The sequence below is a fragment of the Sus scrofa genome, chromosome 6, assembly GCF_000003025.6.
Source record: "Sus scrofa isolate TJ Tabasco breed Duroc chromosome 6, Sscrofa11.1, whole genome shotgun sequence".
NCBI lineage: Eukaryota > Metazoa > Chordata > Mammalia > Artiodactyla > Suidae > Sus > Sus scrofa.
This window is the reverse complement of record NC_010448.4, coordinates 100367042-100384222: the sequence shown is the minus strand read 5'-3', so window position 1 is coordinate 100384222 and position 17181 is coordinate 100367042. Positions and strand designations below refer to the sequence as shown.

The 17181-nt window shown below is 42.0% G+C and overlaps 1 protein-coding gene across 1 annotated transcript in view; it reads right to left on the bottom strand.

The window, feature by feature from the left end:
- Window positions 1-17181, bottom strand: part of LAMA1 (laminin subunit alpha 1) — a 135615-nt gene that overhangs the window by 84235 nt on the left and 34199 nt on the right. The window contains 5 exon segments of the mRNA XM_021096069.1: window positions 140-318; window positions 1211-1328; window positions 2694-2783; window positions 5690-5869; window positions 7344-7586. Coding sequence (XP_020951728.1) covers window positions 140-318; window positions 1211-1328; window positions 2694-2783; window positions 5690-5869; window positions 7344-7586 — 810 coding nt within the window.

Genomic DNA, 17181 nt, shown 5'->3' with positions numbered 1-17181 from the left:
ACAGCGTATTATAGGAATGTAGATGAGATGCTACAAAATGAAGGAGGTGTCTAATACTGAGGTCGACACGTGGCTGAGTGGTTCTCTTGGCCACCTTCGGAGGATGGGAAGTTGAGCCGCAGCAGAGGGACGCTCTTACCCCATGTGGTCTGTAATACCCATCGATGCAGGTTTCACAGTTGATGCCCATGGTGTTCTGCAGGCAGTCGATGCAAACTCCGCCTCCTTGGAACTGCCCGGCAGTATTCAGACTCCTCTTCTGATTTGCCACATTTTCATCATAGTAACAGTCTTTGGCTTTATTGTGGCAATTGCATTCTAGTGGAAAGTTTTACCATCTCAATTAATATAGATATACTATGGCCTAGATAAAGAAGAGCCTTCCTTCCCTAAGTGAGTTTTGATGACTATAAATTAAATTAAAATTATAGAAGTCATCGTAGCAGACCACAAGCAGTCTTATAGAGGCATGGGGGAATAGCTATTCGAATTTTAAGTGTGTGCCCATGTGACCCACCAAGCTGTCTTCTGGGATCCTAGATTGCAGAAGTACCTGCTCTCTTGTCAGGAGCAAGGGTGAATTATTGCACCTTTGCTTGTGTTAACAAAAGCCTGGTAACACGTAAAATATTCATGTTTTGATTATGTTCCATCCACATAATGGAGTTTAGTTCGACTGTTTGTGAAACAGCATTGCACAGTGTTCATATGGAAAGATTTTTCTTGAAGATATATTGTTAAAAATAAAAGCAATGCATAGAATGTTACACGGAGCACGTTGGGTTCTGTGTATGAACTGTGCAGGCTGTCAGAATGTGTTAATATATGCTTTACGTGCACAAACACTTCAGGAAGAACCTACTAGGAAATAAAAAAAGTGGGAAGGCGGGAGATAGGATAGAAGTAATGCTTTTCACTATATACTTTATATATTGTAGGTACTGAAATCTTATAAATATACTGCCTATTTAAAATTTAAATCCAAATTAATCAAAATAAATGAATATATGGAAAGGAGAACCCTAGAGAAAGAGCAATTTCATAATGATACATTTAAGTCTCACTGTCCAGACTGTAAGGTAGTCTGCAGCTTTGGGAATGGCTTGACTAAGAAAACCTTTGTTTACTAATTACAAATAATAAGTCACTGCAAACTTCAGCATATGAAGCAGGGGAAGCTTTACATTCTTGCAATTCTTAATGGACGTACCTTCACACTTGTTACCAGAAGAAATGGTTCCTGGCCTCCAGGGCTGCTGGTGGTACCCAGGACAACATCTGTTGCAGCTGTCGCCGCAGGTGTTATGTTCACACTGACACTGGTATTTCTAGACAATGAGGAATACAAAACTGCATCTGAAAATTGATCTGAATGATTTTCGCAATTCTATTTTAAGAGATATTCAAGTGCACAGCAAGCATACTACGACTGAGATTATATGAAGATATAAAAGTGAAACTGGCATTTAATTTTTAGAGAAAAAAAAATAAGTATATGATCTGGTTATAACCCAAAGTGAGAAAGAATAAAGCAAAACTAACCTAGGAGTTAATTCACAAAACCTTTTCGAAAGAGACAGTTGACTGTAGAGGTCTGGAAACTCTTATTAATAACTTTTTGGATATCCATCTTTATGCTTTCTAGCATTAATAACAGATAAATCCTATTCAGGAGTTAAATCAGGAATTTACATCGTGGTTCAGCAGAAATGAACCTGACTAGCATCCATGAGGACCTGGGTTTGAACCCTGGCCTCACTCAGTGGGTTAAGGATTCGGCATTACTGTGGCCAGCAGTTGCAGCTCTGACTCAACCCCTAGCCTGGGAACTTCCATATGGTGCAGGCGCTGCCCTAAAAAAGCCAAAAAAAAAAAAAAAAATTACATCAAATGTTGGGGAAAAGTAAGAAGTGACTATGTAAATTATTTAAAAGAAGAAAAGAGGGTGTCATCTTATTCACTTACTTCTATGCTAAAATAGGCGAACATTATTCTATCTTGATTTCTTGATTTAGTGCCATGAAAAGGAAAGAGGAAGAAATTGGAAGGAGGAGAGATCCTTCATTTAAAAAATATAAACAGGGAGTTCCCCTCGTGACTCAGCAGTAACAAGCTTGACTAGTATCCATGAGGTTGTGGGTTCAATCCCTGGCTTCACTCAGTGGGTTAAGGATTTGGTGTTGCTGTGAGCTGTGGTGTAGGTCTCAGACGTGGCTCATATCCAACGTTGATGTGGCGTAGGCCAGCAGCTACAGCTCCGATTCCACCCCTAGCCTGGGAACCTCCATATGCCGCAGGCCCAAAAAAGCAAAAAATAAATAAATAAATAAATAAATAATATGAACAATTTCTAATCACACAAGGCTTTTACTTGACTGTCTTACAGAGAACATCTTCAGAATTTAGAAAGCCACTGAACTGCACACTTTCAAATGGTTAAAATGCTAAGTTGTATGTGATGTTTATTTTCTGCAAAACGTTCATGGAAAGGATTTAATTAGAAACATTCTCCAACCAAAGCAAAATTAAGTTGTTTTTAAAAAGTAAACTAGTTAAATTACCTAAAAATCATTTTTGTGGCATGATTTTATAACTTTCAATACATGCCATGAATAAAAAAGTGCAATGCTAAAAACATTATAGCTACAACCTGTATTTGGAGGTTTTAGCAATTGTGAAATGCTATAACTCACCTTGGTAGTTTTATCCCATGGACAGCTACTGGCGTGGCCATAACAAATACACATCCCTCCAATGGAAATGTCTTTTATTGAATAGTAGTACTAAGGAAAAAGAAAGTTACACACAAAAATGAAAACCTCTTTGTTTCAGTGAGAAGAAAATGTTGGCACTCCAACAAATATCTCAGTTATTATCATTAATCTAAAAGATAGATATACATTTCAAGTTATATTTCATGCCCAATAACATGTAAATAAAATATCTATGTTTAGTTCAAATAAATAATGTCCAAATTAACTCCTCAACAGAAACCAAAGTCATTTAAAAAGAACTTCTCAACTTGGCTGCATCTTAAACTGAGGCATATTCAAACCCATGCTACTGAAAACCCTAAAAAATATTCCTCAATTGAATACAGCCCTATAAGAAAAGGATAATGGAGTTCCTGTCGTGGCGCAGTGGTTAACGAATCCGAGTAGGAATCATGAGGTTGTGGGTTCGGTCCCTGCCCTTGCTCAGTGGGTTAATGATCCGGCGTTGCCGTGAGCTGTGGTGTAGGTTGCAGACGCGGCTCGGATCCCGCGTTGCTGTGGCTCTGGTGTAGGCCGGTGGCTACGGCTCCGATTCACCCCTAGCCTGGGAACCTCCATATGCCGAGGGAGTGGCCCAAGAAATAGCAACAACAACAACAACAACAAAAAAAAAGACAAAAAAAAAAAAAGAAAAGGATAATAACTCATGACCAGGTAGGATTTATCCCAGGGATCCAGAGTTAATTTAACAGAAAAATCAATAAATGTGAATCACCACATTAACAGAATAAAGGAGAAAAAGCATATGATTATTTCGTTAGATGCACAAAAAGCAACACCATCATCAAAGAAATCTCAACAAAGTAGAAGAGAACTTCTTCAGGCTAATGAAGGGGCATCTCTGGAAAATCGGGAGCTAACAGTGATAGATGAAGTGTTTTCCTCTTAAAATCTGCTCTCACCATTTCTGGTCAACGTGTTCATGGGAGGTGTGAGCCAGTTCAGTAATGCAAGAAAAAAATAAATTAAAAGCAAGCAGAGTGTACAGTAAAACTAAACAGTCCTTATTTGTAGATAATGTGATTGTGAACCTAGAAAATTTTTCACAAACTACTGGAGTGTGTGAATTTAGCAATGTCTCCATATACAAAATCAATACACAAAAATGAATTGCACTTCTATACACTAGCACTGAACAAATGGAAAGTAAATTTTAGAAGGCAAACTACTAACACTAACTTTCAAAACCATGAAATACTTAAAAATAAACTGAACAAAAGATAAACAGATAATAGATCTTCGCCAAGAAGAGTTAAAGAAGATGGAGATAAGTGGGGAGATATGTCTGTGGATTGGATAATCCAATACTGTCAAAATGTCTTCCAAAATTCCTCTTGAATTGATCTATAGAATCAGGGGAATCCCAGGGAAAATCTTAGCAAGATTTCTTTTTTCTTGGCAGAAAGTAATAAACTGATTCTAAAATTTACAAGGAAACACAATAACCTTGGAATAGCCACTCCGTCCTTGAAAAAGACCTGACCTGGACTATTACAGTCCCTGACTTCAAGACTCATTACCATCATCGAAAAAATCTGTTATTGGCATAAGGCTAGAGAAATAGAACACTGGAAGAGTAGAGTCCTGAAATGCACCCACAATAATGAGGTCAAGTAATTTTCAAAAGGGCACTAAAACAATTTAAAGGGAAAAAGGAAAAATATTTTCAACAAACAGTGCTGGAACAATTGTACAAGCACATGAGGGAAAAAGAATTTTGGCCTCTACCTTACACCAAAGGCAAAAATTAACTAGAAATGGATAATAGCTGCAAAATCTAAAACTATAAAGCTACTATAAGAAGATGTCCTGTAGTAATTTTGTAAACTTGGGATAAGCAAATATTTTTCAAAGACATAGAAAGCATTAACTCTAAGAGGAAAAAAATAAATTGATAAATTGGACTTTATCGAAATGAAAACCTCTACACATCAAAAGTCATAATTAGGAAAGTGGATAATCAAGAGATAAACCAGAACAGAGAAAAAAAGGCATTTGCAGTATTGTGACAAAGGACTTGTACACACCATATATAAAGATCTTTATAGAGTTCCCTGGTGGCTCAGTGGGTTAAGGATCCAGCATTGTCATAGCTATGGCTCACTTAGGTCGCTGCTGTGGTGTGGGTTCGATCCCTGGCCAGGGAACTTCCACACACTTTGGGGGCAGCCAAAAAAAAAAAAAAAAGTCATTATAACCCAGAATAAGAAGACAAGACAGATAATCCAACTTAAAAAGGGATAAAAATGTAATCAGGTACAAATAGGTAAATGCTCCACATTAGTCATCAGGAAATTAAAATTCAAACCCTGAGGATGGGCCACTGTATGCACAGCAGCAAGGCTGAGATGACAATGAGCAACACCCCAGTATGTCAGTGTGTGGCACATAGGGAGCCCTCACCCACTGCTGATTTATAAAATGCACAACTGCCTTTAAAAGGGCTTAGCAGAATCCTAAAAACTAAACATGCTCCATCCTGTAACTCATAACCCCACTCCGACTTTACCCAAGGGATTTGAAAATGTCTGCCCCCACTAGCTTTGTACATTTGGTGTACAATGAACATAAACATATATTTTCCTAGCTATAGCTTGTATCTCAAAGTTGGACATTTTTCTTTTAAGTGAAAAAAACCCCAGCATCACTCACTTGCTCAGTCAGATGTAGAGTCAGATTAGGAGGAAGAAATGGTCACTACATCCACTGTGTGACCATGTTATAGGGTCGGTGGGGACCCGGGGACCTGAGGGTGCCGAGTCAGAACCATCACCTCCTTTACAGGTGGCATTTTTAACAAGGCATATCTAAAGACTGTCAATAAAATAAAGGAAGAGGCCAACCAGGGAGAGAGTATTTCTCATAAACAACATAAAGTTTTCTCAGCAGTCAGGAGCCCCCCCCGCCAGACTTACCCGTCTTGTGACAATAGGGTCGAGGTCTTTAGGGTCCCGGTGGCTAAGGGTCATAAGATCGGCATTGAGGGTTCGGATGCGCTGTAAGCGCAGGCGGATATACCGTGCCGAGGTAAATTCCAACAGCTTGGGCGAAAGATCATCAGAGCTTGGTCTGCCATTGATTAGTGATGTATGAATCTAAAGATAAAGACACCAAAAGGAAGGAATACCTATTTTAAGCCTGCAAAAAAAAATAGCCCTGATTGTTGAAATTCTGGACACAATCTTTAAAGATCTTAACTAAAACCAAACCAAATGACCAGGTTCCAGTAGAAATCTGTCTAATATTCCTTGACAATTGTGAGTTCCATGACCAAAATCCGCATTCAGCTTATTGAAGTTATTCATTTCAGCGGCTCAGAGATTGCCAGAAATCTTTAAACAGGACCACTTTTCCCCGTGTGATAAGGACATTTTAATACGTATCGGTAGCTTCTCTTACACAAATTCTAAATGTCAAGAACAGACTGGGGAAACTATTACACTTAGAATGGATAAACAGGAGTTCCCATTGTGGCTCAGTGAGTTAAGAACCCAACTAGTATCCATGAGGATTTGGGTTCGATCCCTGGCCTCACTCAGAGGGTTATGGATTCTGCATTGCTGCAAGCTATGGTGTAGGTTGTAGATGTGGCTCAGATTCCACGCTGCTGTGGCTGTGGCAGCAGCTGCAGCTCTGATGTGACCCCATCCTGGGAACTTCCATATGCCATATGTGCGGCCATAAAAAGAAAAATAAAAGCACAGAAAGTTCCTACTGTGTAGCACAGGGAACTATACCCAATCTCATAAGATAGACCACAATGGAAAATAATATAAAAAAAGGATGTGTGCACAGATATGTTTACATATGTACATATAGATATATACATGTATATGTATGTAAACTAAGTCACTGCTGTACCACAGAAGTTAGCACAACACTGTAAATCAATTCCACTTTAATAATAACAATAACAATAGACTGGGGGGAGTGCCAGAAAGTCTGTAACTCCCACTCTCTCTTTCTCTCACTGAATGTCTGCTCTTGAAATTATGCAGGGCTTGCTGCAGAGATCCTGCTGTGAAAAGCACTTGCAGGGTTTTTGTAGTTTGATCTCATCAAAGCCTGCTCCTAAGGCATGGCTTGTTTTTGATTACACTCTGCCTATGTGATGTGTGCACAGCCCGGCGTGTGCAGCACAGAGCTGGAATACCTCACAGCTGTTTCCTGCCCTCAGCACCTCCAGGGAAAAAACTGGGAGCTCTGTCTTTGAGAGGCATTTTCGTGCCCTCTTTTATACTGCAACAAATAGTGTTACCCTGGTGTTATGGGAAAGATGCTCAAGGAGGATCTGATGGAGCTATTAAATCGCAGCAGAGTGAAGGCTGAGGGATCTCCTCGAAGGGAAGAAAGCAATAAAGTAAAATGGGCTAGGGGACATTCATCAAGCTTAGGCACCAGCCAGTGACAGCTTAACTACAGCGGCTGGACGGTTAGACAAGTGTTCTCTGTGGTCTGTACCAGAGCTACGTTGTGAGTGTTCCATGCTGGCTCTAGGGATGGCTATGTTGTCACTGGGGGGGTGGGGGCCCTGATGAAGAAAGGGACCTCCCCACGGGGGTGCAGTACCTCTCCGTGCTCAAGGGGCACCAGCCTGGAGTAATACGAGGTGCAGATCACTTCATCATCGGCCCTGTAAGTGGGTGGCCCCCGTCTCGGAGTGATATTGTAGTGAGTCAAACATTCCGTGTCACTGATGGCGTAATACTGCCAGGGGCTGAACTCGATGCCATCCAGAGAGCGCTCCAAAATCCAGTTTCCAGGGCGAGGGGAGTTGGCAGCTTTGATGATGACATAAGCAACTCGGAAGACCTGGAACAAAGACACTGAAAAGTCTCAATCAAGAATCAGCAGCAAGTGCTCAAAAACCAAAGTGCCTCTTGAGAACCTTGATGTATGATGGCCAATGTCTCTTAATGCTGTCTAAGATAACTGCTTCTAAGTATTAATCAGAATTATATCTTGTGGCGTTCCTGTAGTGGCTCAGCAGAAATGAATCTGATTAGTATCCATGAGGACGCAGGTTCGACCCCTGGTCTCCCTCAGTGGGTTAAGGATCTGGCGTTGCCGTCAGCAGTGGTGTGTGTAGGTCACAGAAGTGGCTCAGATCTGGGGTTGCTGTGGCTGTGGTGTAGGCTGGCCTGGTGGCTACAGCTCTGATTCGATGCCTAGCCTGGGAACTTCCATATGCCTTGGGTGTAGCCCTTAAAAAAAAAAAAAAAAAGAAAGGAAGAAAGAAAAAAGAAAAGGAATGTATCTTGCGAATGTTTTCCTGGTGGCATTTGTCTTCAAAATAAACTAACAAAATACTCACAAGTAAATGTGCATTATTATTTCTATTATTAACAGTATTGATATTAACATAAGTGCTTGTTTTCCTTTCCAAGGTCTTTTTTTTCTCGATTACGGTTATGAATAATAGTTGTATTTGTTTAATTAGTAGTGGAGTTAAATGCATTTCTCACATACTGACCTGGAGATAACACATCTGAATGGGAGAAAAAGTCAGACCACTGCACACCTATCACAATGGTTAAAATACCAAACACTGACAACACCAAATGCTGGTGAGGATATGGAGCAACTGGAACTCCTGATCAGTGCTGGTGGGAATGCAAAATGGTCCAGCTGCTTTGGAAGACAATGCGGCAGTTTTTCACAAAACAAAGTACACTCTTACCATGCCACCCAACAATCCTGCCCCTTGGAATTCACCCAGAGGAGCTGAAAACTTGTGTAGGTGAATGGATGAGTGAAGTTGATACATCCCTACAATGGAATATCATTCAGTAAAATTCTTAAAAATGAGCTCTCATGCCACAAAAAGACATGGAGGAAGCTTAAATACCTATCACTAGGTGAAAGAAGCCAGTCGGAAAAGGCTACATGCTGGATGATTCCAACTCTATTGACTCTGGGCTTGTTGGGTTTTTGTTTGCTTGAAGCTCCTGCCCATCTTAGTCCTCACCCATTCCAGGAACACAAGAGCTCCTGAAAATTAACCCATCATAAACCAAAATGTTTTACATTCATCTACTGAATTATTCCCTGGGAAGGATAATTTTAGAGGTAAAATTATAAATTAATATTAAGAAATTATAAAATTATAAATTATAAAAATTCTCTTCACCAACAAGAAATTCCCGCCCCAAAATTTAGTCTGCAAGTGACCTAAGTGTGATATGTAGACACTCCATGTCCCAGTGCAATCTTCCTCTAGAACATTCACTGTTTCTAAAACACGTGAAAAGCAAAATAATGTTCTCAGATTTCAATAATGAGGAAAATCAGGAACTGCGTACCTGTTATGAATGCTTGTATCTGGAACTTAATGTCCAATGTTTAAAAACTGACAATCATCTTTATCAACTTAACCACTTTTAAAAATTAAAATAGGCAAAGGCTATTTTGGCCCTACATAAACATCTCCAGAAAATTATCCTATGAACATAATTACATGGATTTTTTTTTCCTTTTTGGAAATTTATTTTTTTAAAACTTTCCCCTGATTTTTAATTCATATATTCCATAATTCTTATATTCCATGATTTGTATTTTTTAATTTGCTATATTTTTTGCTTTTTTTAGGGCCATATCCAGCATATGGAAGTTCCCAGGCCAGGGTTTGAATTGGAGGTGCAGCTGCCAGCCTACACCATAGCCACAGTGACTAGGGATCCGAGCCACATCTGCAACCTACACCACAGTTCACAGCAATGCCAGATCCTTAACCCACTGAGTGAGGCCAGGGATTGAACCCTCGTCCTCATGGATAGTAGTTGGGTTCATTACTGCTGAGCCATGACAGGAACTCCAATTTACTATACTGAAAAGCCAAACACTTCTCAGAACTACCTGGAAACTCATATTGCTATGTCTCCTCTAGAACTAGTCCTGAAGAACACCAGAGTCTTTATATAGCATGTTTTTATAGCTTGGGGGAGGTCAGTCACCTTCGCAAAGATCCAGCAATGTCCCAGAACCACATGATAGAACAGGTTCTAAACAGTTTTCCATTTGGTTTTCATACTGATGCCCAAGCCAGCTGGCGGGGGGACACCCTGATTTTGACTCATCATTGTCCAACTGCTTGAAAATATTTTCATCATACAAGGAGAACTCTGTGAGCACGTGGACCACTGTGGAACACGCTTATAAACAAATTTTATGAAATGTAGGTGCCGAGTGAGATGGTGTGTAGGTGCCAAGGGCACTTGAGAAGGAGGCAAGTCAGGGTCATTTACCAAGGGAATGACTGCCTTACTTTCTGTTTTCCAGTTTCACACTTGAAAATGGAAACAACCAACAGGTTTACCTCAGGTGTGTTTAGAGTTTCATGTATATCATCTCATTTAACCCCAAACAACCCCATGAGTTTCAAGTTCCTGTGTTCCCGTTTTACATATTTGGAAATGGATGCTGGAGTTCCCGCCTTGGCTCAGTGGAAACAAATCTGACTAGCATCCATGAGGTCTCAGGTCGATTCCCAGCCTCGCTCAGTGGGTTAAGGATCCGGCTTTGCTGTGAGCTGTGGTGTAGGTCACAGATGCAGCTTGGATCCTACGTGTTGCCATGGTTGTGGTGTAGGTCAGCAGCTATAGCTCCGATTTGACCCCTAGCCTGGGAAGCTCCATGTGCCTCGGGAGTGGCCCTAAAAAGCCAAAAAGAAAGAAAGGAAGGAAGGAAACTGATGCTTAAAGAGGTTATAAGACCAACAACCGAGTTTCAGGTCCCAATGAAAAAATAGGGGTCCCCCTCCAGAGTCCTTAGTACCCACCACACTCCCCCCAGATGTCCACGCACACAAAGGTCACGGACATTTGTTTTTCTAACCCCAGAGGAAGGCCCCTCCATCCACTTGGGCACTGGGTTCAGGTTTAAACAGGCACAGTGGCAAGTGTTTCAGTCAACTGTGCAGCTTCTGTTGTGACAGTTCAGGATGCGCAGAGGGGGGGATGGAGAAGGTGTAAGAAAGAAAAACTAATGCTATAGGTATGCCTGGGTCACGTCGCTGTATGGCAGGAATTGGCACAACATTGTAAATCAACCATGCTTTCATAAACAATTAAAAATAAAAACTGGAGTTCCTGTCATGGCTCAATAGTTAACGAATCTGACTAGGAACCATGAGGTTGCGGGTTTGATCCCTGGCCTTGCTCAGTGGGTTAAGGGTCCAGCGTTGCTGTGAGCTGTGGTGTAGGTCACAGACGTGGCTCGGATCCCACGTTGCTGTGGCTCTGGTGTAGGCCGGTGGCTACAGCTCCAATTAGACCCCTCACCTGGGAACCTCCAAATGCCTCGGGAGCGGCCCAAGAAATGGCAAAAAGGCAAAAAAAAAAAAATAATAATAATAATAATAATAAATAAATAAATAAATAAAATAAAATAAAATAAAAACTAAGGCTATGCAGCACTCGCTGTGGCAGGGACAATGCTAAGTGTTTTATTAGAATCATGAGCTCGGCAAACTCTTCCAACTACGTTCTTCTTATGAACTAGTCATCGTTTCTTTCCATACTTTACAGATGAGGAAACCACAGCAAAGAAATATTACATAACCTTCCCAGGACCCCAAAGTACCAATATGTAAATCACACTTCTACAGATGGCAAAGAAAGAGAATGAAACCCCCAGCCGAGCACGTGGTGGTACCAACCCAGTCTGAACCAGCAGCAATTATGTCAATACCATCTTCTTGCACTTCCATCAAAAACCCCGGTCGGCTTTGAGATGGAAAACGTAGTCACGGGTGACAAAAAGATCCCAGCAGAACAACAACCACAGTGGGAACACTTCAGAATGAGCCCTTCTGGGAGAAATTGTTTATCATGATCAAGGCCCTCAGCTTGAAGCTGGGCACTGTTCTCCTAACCTCTCAGTTCACTGGGTCCCCAGATTAGAGACTAGGAAACAAATCAAGGAAGGGACTGTGAGATGTAATACGCAAAAGAGGAAGAGGATGCCGTGAAGCCTCGAATTGCAATTCGTTTTCACTTAAGTCTCATTATTGGCTGCACTGTGTGTCCCCAAGTTCATATGCTCCAATCCTAACCCCTTGGTACCCCAGAATGGGACTATATCTGGAAATAGGGTCTGTAAGGAGATAATCAAGATCAAGTGAGGCATAGGGGTGGGCCCTAATCCCATCTGACTGGTGTCTTTTTAAGAAGAGGAGATTAGGACAGAGACATATACGGACCAAGCCTGAGAGGTCAAAGGCAGAAGATGGCCATTTGCCAGCCAGATAGAGAGGCCTCAGAAGCAATCAGCACTGCCAGTGCCTGCATCTTGGATTCCAGCTTCCAGAACTGTTTGCTAATAAATCTCTGGGGTTTAAGCTCCCAGGTCTTAGGTATGTGCCATGGCATCCCCAGCAAATGAACACAAGCTGGTCCAATTCACCAGCTGTGTGTTAACAAACAGGCCTGGGTATCTTGACAAACAGGTGTGTTGACAAACCTTCAATATAGGAAAAGTGAGGGATTCTCTGCTACTGTATAAAATTTAAAATCTTCCCCCCAGTGAAATCCCTCATATTTCTTTTGCCTTTTTGGTTTTTTTTGTCTTTGTTTTTGTTTTTTGTCTTTTTAGTGCCACACCCATGGCATATGGAGGTTCCCAGGCTAAGGGTCTAATCATATAGCCACTGGCCTACGCCACAGCCACAGCAACACAGGATCCGAGCCACATCTGCGACCTACACCACAGCTCACAGCAACACGGGATCCTTAATCCACTGAGAGAGGCCAGGGATCAAACCTGCGTCCTCATGGATGCTAGTCAGATTCGTTTCCGCTGCACGACGATGGGAACTCCTCTTTTGCCCTTTTCTGCACGGTTGACTAAGCTGCCTTTTCTCTCCATATAAGGTTGGCTGAACACAAATTGATGACACAGGGCTTTCACTAAATGCGGAGTCCCTGAGGTCTGGCTAAACCTGCAGCTGATACGGCCACTTTCAAATCCACTTTCATGGGGGTTTTCCACCCAGAGGCCTTTGTTAGTGATCCCTGGAATGCGCATAAACAGCGCCACATAAACAAAGCACACGTACACCAAACGCCACTTTCTACCCAGGAATCCAGGCAGGAATTTTCCTGAGGGCCTCAAACTTTAATATATTGAATCCACCTTAGGCCTAGAGATAAGAAAACCACACGGAGCCTCATTTTCCAGTATCAGGGGTCAGTTTCGGATGTGCTCCCGGAAGCCTAGGGTCCCCTCTCCACAGGAAGCTCAGGGGCTCTCTGTACATAACCTGCAGGGCCTGGATTTCACACAGGATCCCTGGCTGGGAATTCACACACTTACCTGCCCCCATGGCCGTGACTAAACAGAGAAGGGAGGAATACTTTTTCTTACCTGCTAGGAGTGACCTTTTCAAAGGAAGAGAGTTAACAGCCAAGTTACATTTTAAAAAAAGAGTTAAGTCTATTTGATAAGGAATATTGCTCAATTATCCCTAGAAAGCAGGTCAATCTGTGCTGTGTAAGCTTTATTTCTTAGGACATCATTAGAAAATAAAATTCAAAATCTCATTGGAACCAACTTTTAACTCAAGAATAAAGAGGGAATTCCTGCTGTGGCGCAATGGTTAAGGACCTGACTTCAGTGACTCTGATCACAGCTGTGGCTCAGATTTGATCCCTGGCCTGGAACTTGCATATGTCACAGACCAAAAAAGAAAAAAAAGAAAAAAAAGAAAAAAAAGAAAAAAAAAAAAAGAGTTCCCGTTGTGGCTTACTGGGTTAAAAACCCAACGAAGTGTCGGTGAAGATGTAGGTTCGATCCCTGGCCTCCCTCAGTGGGTTAAGGATCTGGTGTCGCTATGGTTGCAGCGTAGGCCTCACCTGCACCTTTGATTTGACCCCTAGCCCTGGAAATTCAACATGCCACAGATGCGGTTATAAAAAGAAAAAAGAAAGAATACAGAAGTGATTATTTGCCAAAAGGCTCATTACTAACTCAGAGATGTTACTTTCAGAGACCTACCTACCATCAGGGACAAAGGAGCCTGGGCGCGAGGGACGCCCCTTAACACTTTTTTACTTAAGGTTCATGCAGTAAACACTGAGTGCGTGTCTGCAGGTGCCACAAACACAGCGGTAAAGTGGAGCACACGGTTGGCGCGGACTGGATGACCTAAGGGGGAGGACAGGTGGATCAGATCTCTCAGGAGAAGGACAGCAGAGGGAACTACAGGTGTTCACGGTGACTGGGGAAGCCAGCAGAGTCTGGGGGGGTGGGGTGCAGGGGACAGGTTTCTCTGAAGGGTTTTTGGAAAGCAGGGGAGAGTAAGCGGGAGACCAAGTGAGTGAGGTTTAGGTAAGGGGAGGAAAGATGCCGAGGGACAGAGTGATGGGACCCTGCAGGGTCACAGCACAGAGCGTGTGACACGGCAGGAGGCCCGGTTGGCTTGAGTGTGGAGATGGGACGGGACTGGACAGGGCGCGGCTCTTTAGGCCGTGTTAACTTACAGACCATTAGAGGACCCTCAACCAGGGAGTCACGGTCACCAGGGATGAAGAATCATGAAATTAGAAGCTGGTGGCAGGAGATCAGAAGGGATGGTGGTGCTGACACAGTAAAGACCAAGACTAAAGTAGAGAAAAAGCCAGTGGGTCTCAAGGAGTTTTCCAAAAGGTCCAGTGTGAGCGAGAAAGAAAATGCAGAGGCCCAGCAGGACCTTCCGGCTTTGGCCAGACCCCCTCTCCACCCCAGGAAAGCTAGACCCCCCTCCTCTCTCCCATGGGGCCCACCCCCCCTTCTTTCCTCAGCACGGAGAATGTTTGGCTGATGACTTTGAAAACTCAGCTTCTTTTCATGACCACCCCTCATCCCCACGGCGCCCAGTAGGTCCAGCAATAATTAGGAGCGAACATCCTTACACCCCTCTTCTCACCCCTCATGGGGAGAAAATCCTGCCTCGCACCCTAGGAAAGTAAAAGGGGTTCGTAGTCATGAAGCCTCACAAATCCAACTGGAAACACTGCCTAGAAAAGCTGTGCACATCTGCACTTGACTAACCCCATCAAATATTAACCTGTTAGTTACACATTTACAACACCTAGACACAGCGATTATGTGTTTCTTTCCTCCGGTCACCAAATCTAGCTAAATCGCTTATAGTTTGAACCCTAGAGAGACTGGAAAGCATCTCTTGTTTTGTTTTTGCGCTATCGCTCAGTGTGGAAAGACTTGGTCTATATCCCGTCTGACATCAGTACCTCTAACCTCATTGAGCATCTTATCATTTGTCAGGCACCTAACTAGCAAATCATCATGTTTAAAGATTTTTTTTTAGGAGTTCCTGTTGTGGTGCAGTGGAAATGGATCTGACTAAGGCCCATGAGGACGTAGGTTCAATCCCTGGCCTCACTCAGTGGGTTAAGGATCTGGAGTTGCCGTGAGCTATAGTGTAGGGCAGAAGCTACAGCTCCAATTCGACCCCTAGCCTGGGAACCTCCATATGCCATGGATGCAGCCCTAAAAAAAAAAGCTTAAAAGAAAAGACACATGCACCTGCATGTTCATTGCAGCACTATTCACAATAGCCAAGACATGGAAACAACCCAAATGTCCATCGACAGATGATTGGATTAGGAAGAAGTGGTATATATACACAATGGAATACTACTCAGCCATAAAAAAGAACGACATAATGCCATTTGCAACAACATGGATGGAACTAGAGACTCTCATCCTGAGTGAAGTAAGTCAGAATGAGAAAGACAAATACCATATGATATCACTTATATCTGGAATCTAATATATGGCACAAAGGAAACTTTCCAAAGAAAAGCAAATCATGGACTTGGAGACTAGACTTGTGGTTGACAAGGGGGAAGGAGAGGGAGTGGGAGGGACTGGGAGCTTGGGGTAAACAGATGCAGAATGTAGCCTTTGGGATGGATTAACAATGGGATCCTGCTGTGTAGCACTGGGAACTCTGTCTAGTCACTTATGATGGAACATGTAATGTGAGAAAAAAGAAAGTATACATGTATGTGTAACTGGCTCACCATGCTGTACAGTAGAAAAAAATATATAAATAAATGATTTAAAAATTAAAAAAATTAAAAAAGAATCTCTAAATAAGAGTCTTATGCAGGGAGACTTTTGTTTATTTTAAAAGGTGTGGTGGGAATTTAAAATGGTGCAGTCACCATGGAAAACAAGATGGTGGTTTCTCAAAAAATGAAACACAGAATTACAATATGATCCAGCAACTCCACTTCTGGGTATATACCTACAAGCATTGAAAAAAAACAAAAAAACAAAAAAAACAAGGACTCAAACAAATGACTATAAACCAATGTCTATTGTAGCACAAGTCCAGTGGCCCCAAAGATGTGAACAAAACAAATATCTATCAGTGATAACTGGATAAACAAACTCTGGAATACAATGAAATATTATTCAGCCTTAAAAAGGAATTAAGTTCTGATACCTCCTACAACATGGAGAAACCTGGAGGACATTAAGCTGCATAAAATAAGCCAGATACAAAAAGACAAAATTACTGTATGATTCCACTTACACACGTCATCTAGAACAGTCAAATTTATAGAGACCAAAATTAGATTTGTGGACAGCTAGGACTGGGGAGGGGAGGGAGGATGGGGAGTGGGTGTCTAATGGGTACCAAGTTCAGTTGGGATGATGAAAGTTCAGGAGATGATTAGTGGTGATGGGTGCACAGCAATGCCAGTGTACTTAATGTCACTGAGCCGTACACCTAGAAACGGTTCACACGGTACACTTTATGTTATGTATATTTTACTACAAGAACAAAAAAGACATGCAAATCGGGAGAAAAACACGCATGGTACAAAGTCTCAACTTCCTGTGGGGGATGAAGATTTCTCAACTGAAGGTGAGTAGGGACCAACTCTGGGGAAGCCTTCTGGAGGGCAAGCCAGCAGCTCGAAAAGCATGTATGAAATCCTACCCTTCAAATGTAAATTGGTACAACCACTATGGAAAACAGTATGAAGGTATCTTACAAAACTAAATATAGAACAATCATATGACCCAGCAATCCCCTCTTGGGCATATATCTGGACAAAATTTTCCTTGAAAAAGACACATGCACCTGCATGTTCATTGCAGCACTATTCACAATAGCCAAGACATGGAAACAAACTAAATGTCCACTGACTGATGAACGGACCAAGAAGATGTGGTATATATATACAATGGATACTACTCAGCCATAAAAAGAACAGAATAATGCCATTTGCTGCAACATGGATGGAACTAGAGACTCTCATACTAAGTGAAGTAAGTCAGAAAGAGAAAGACAAATACCATATGATATCACTTATATCTGGAATCTAATATACAGCACAAATGAGCCTTTCCATAGAAAAGAAACTCATGGACTTGGAGAACAGACTTGTGGTTG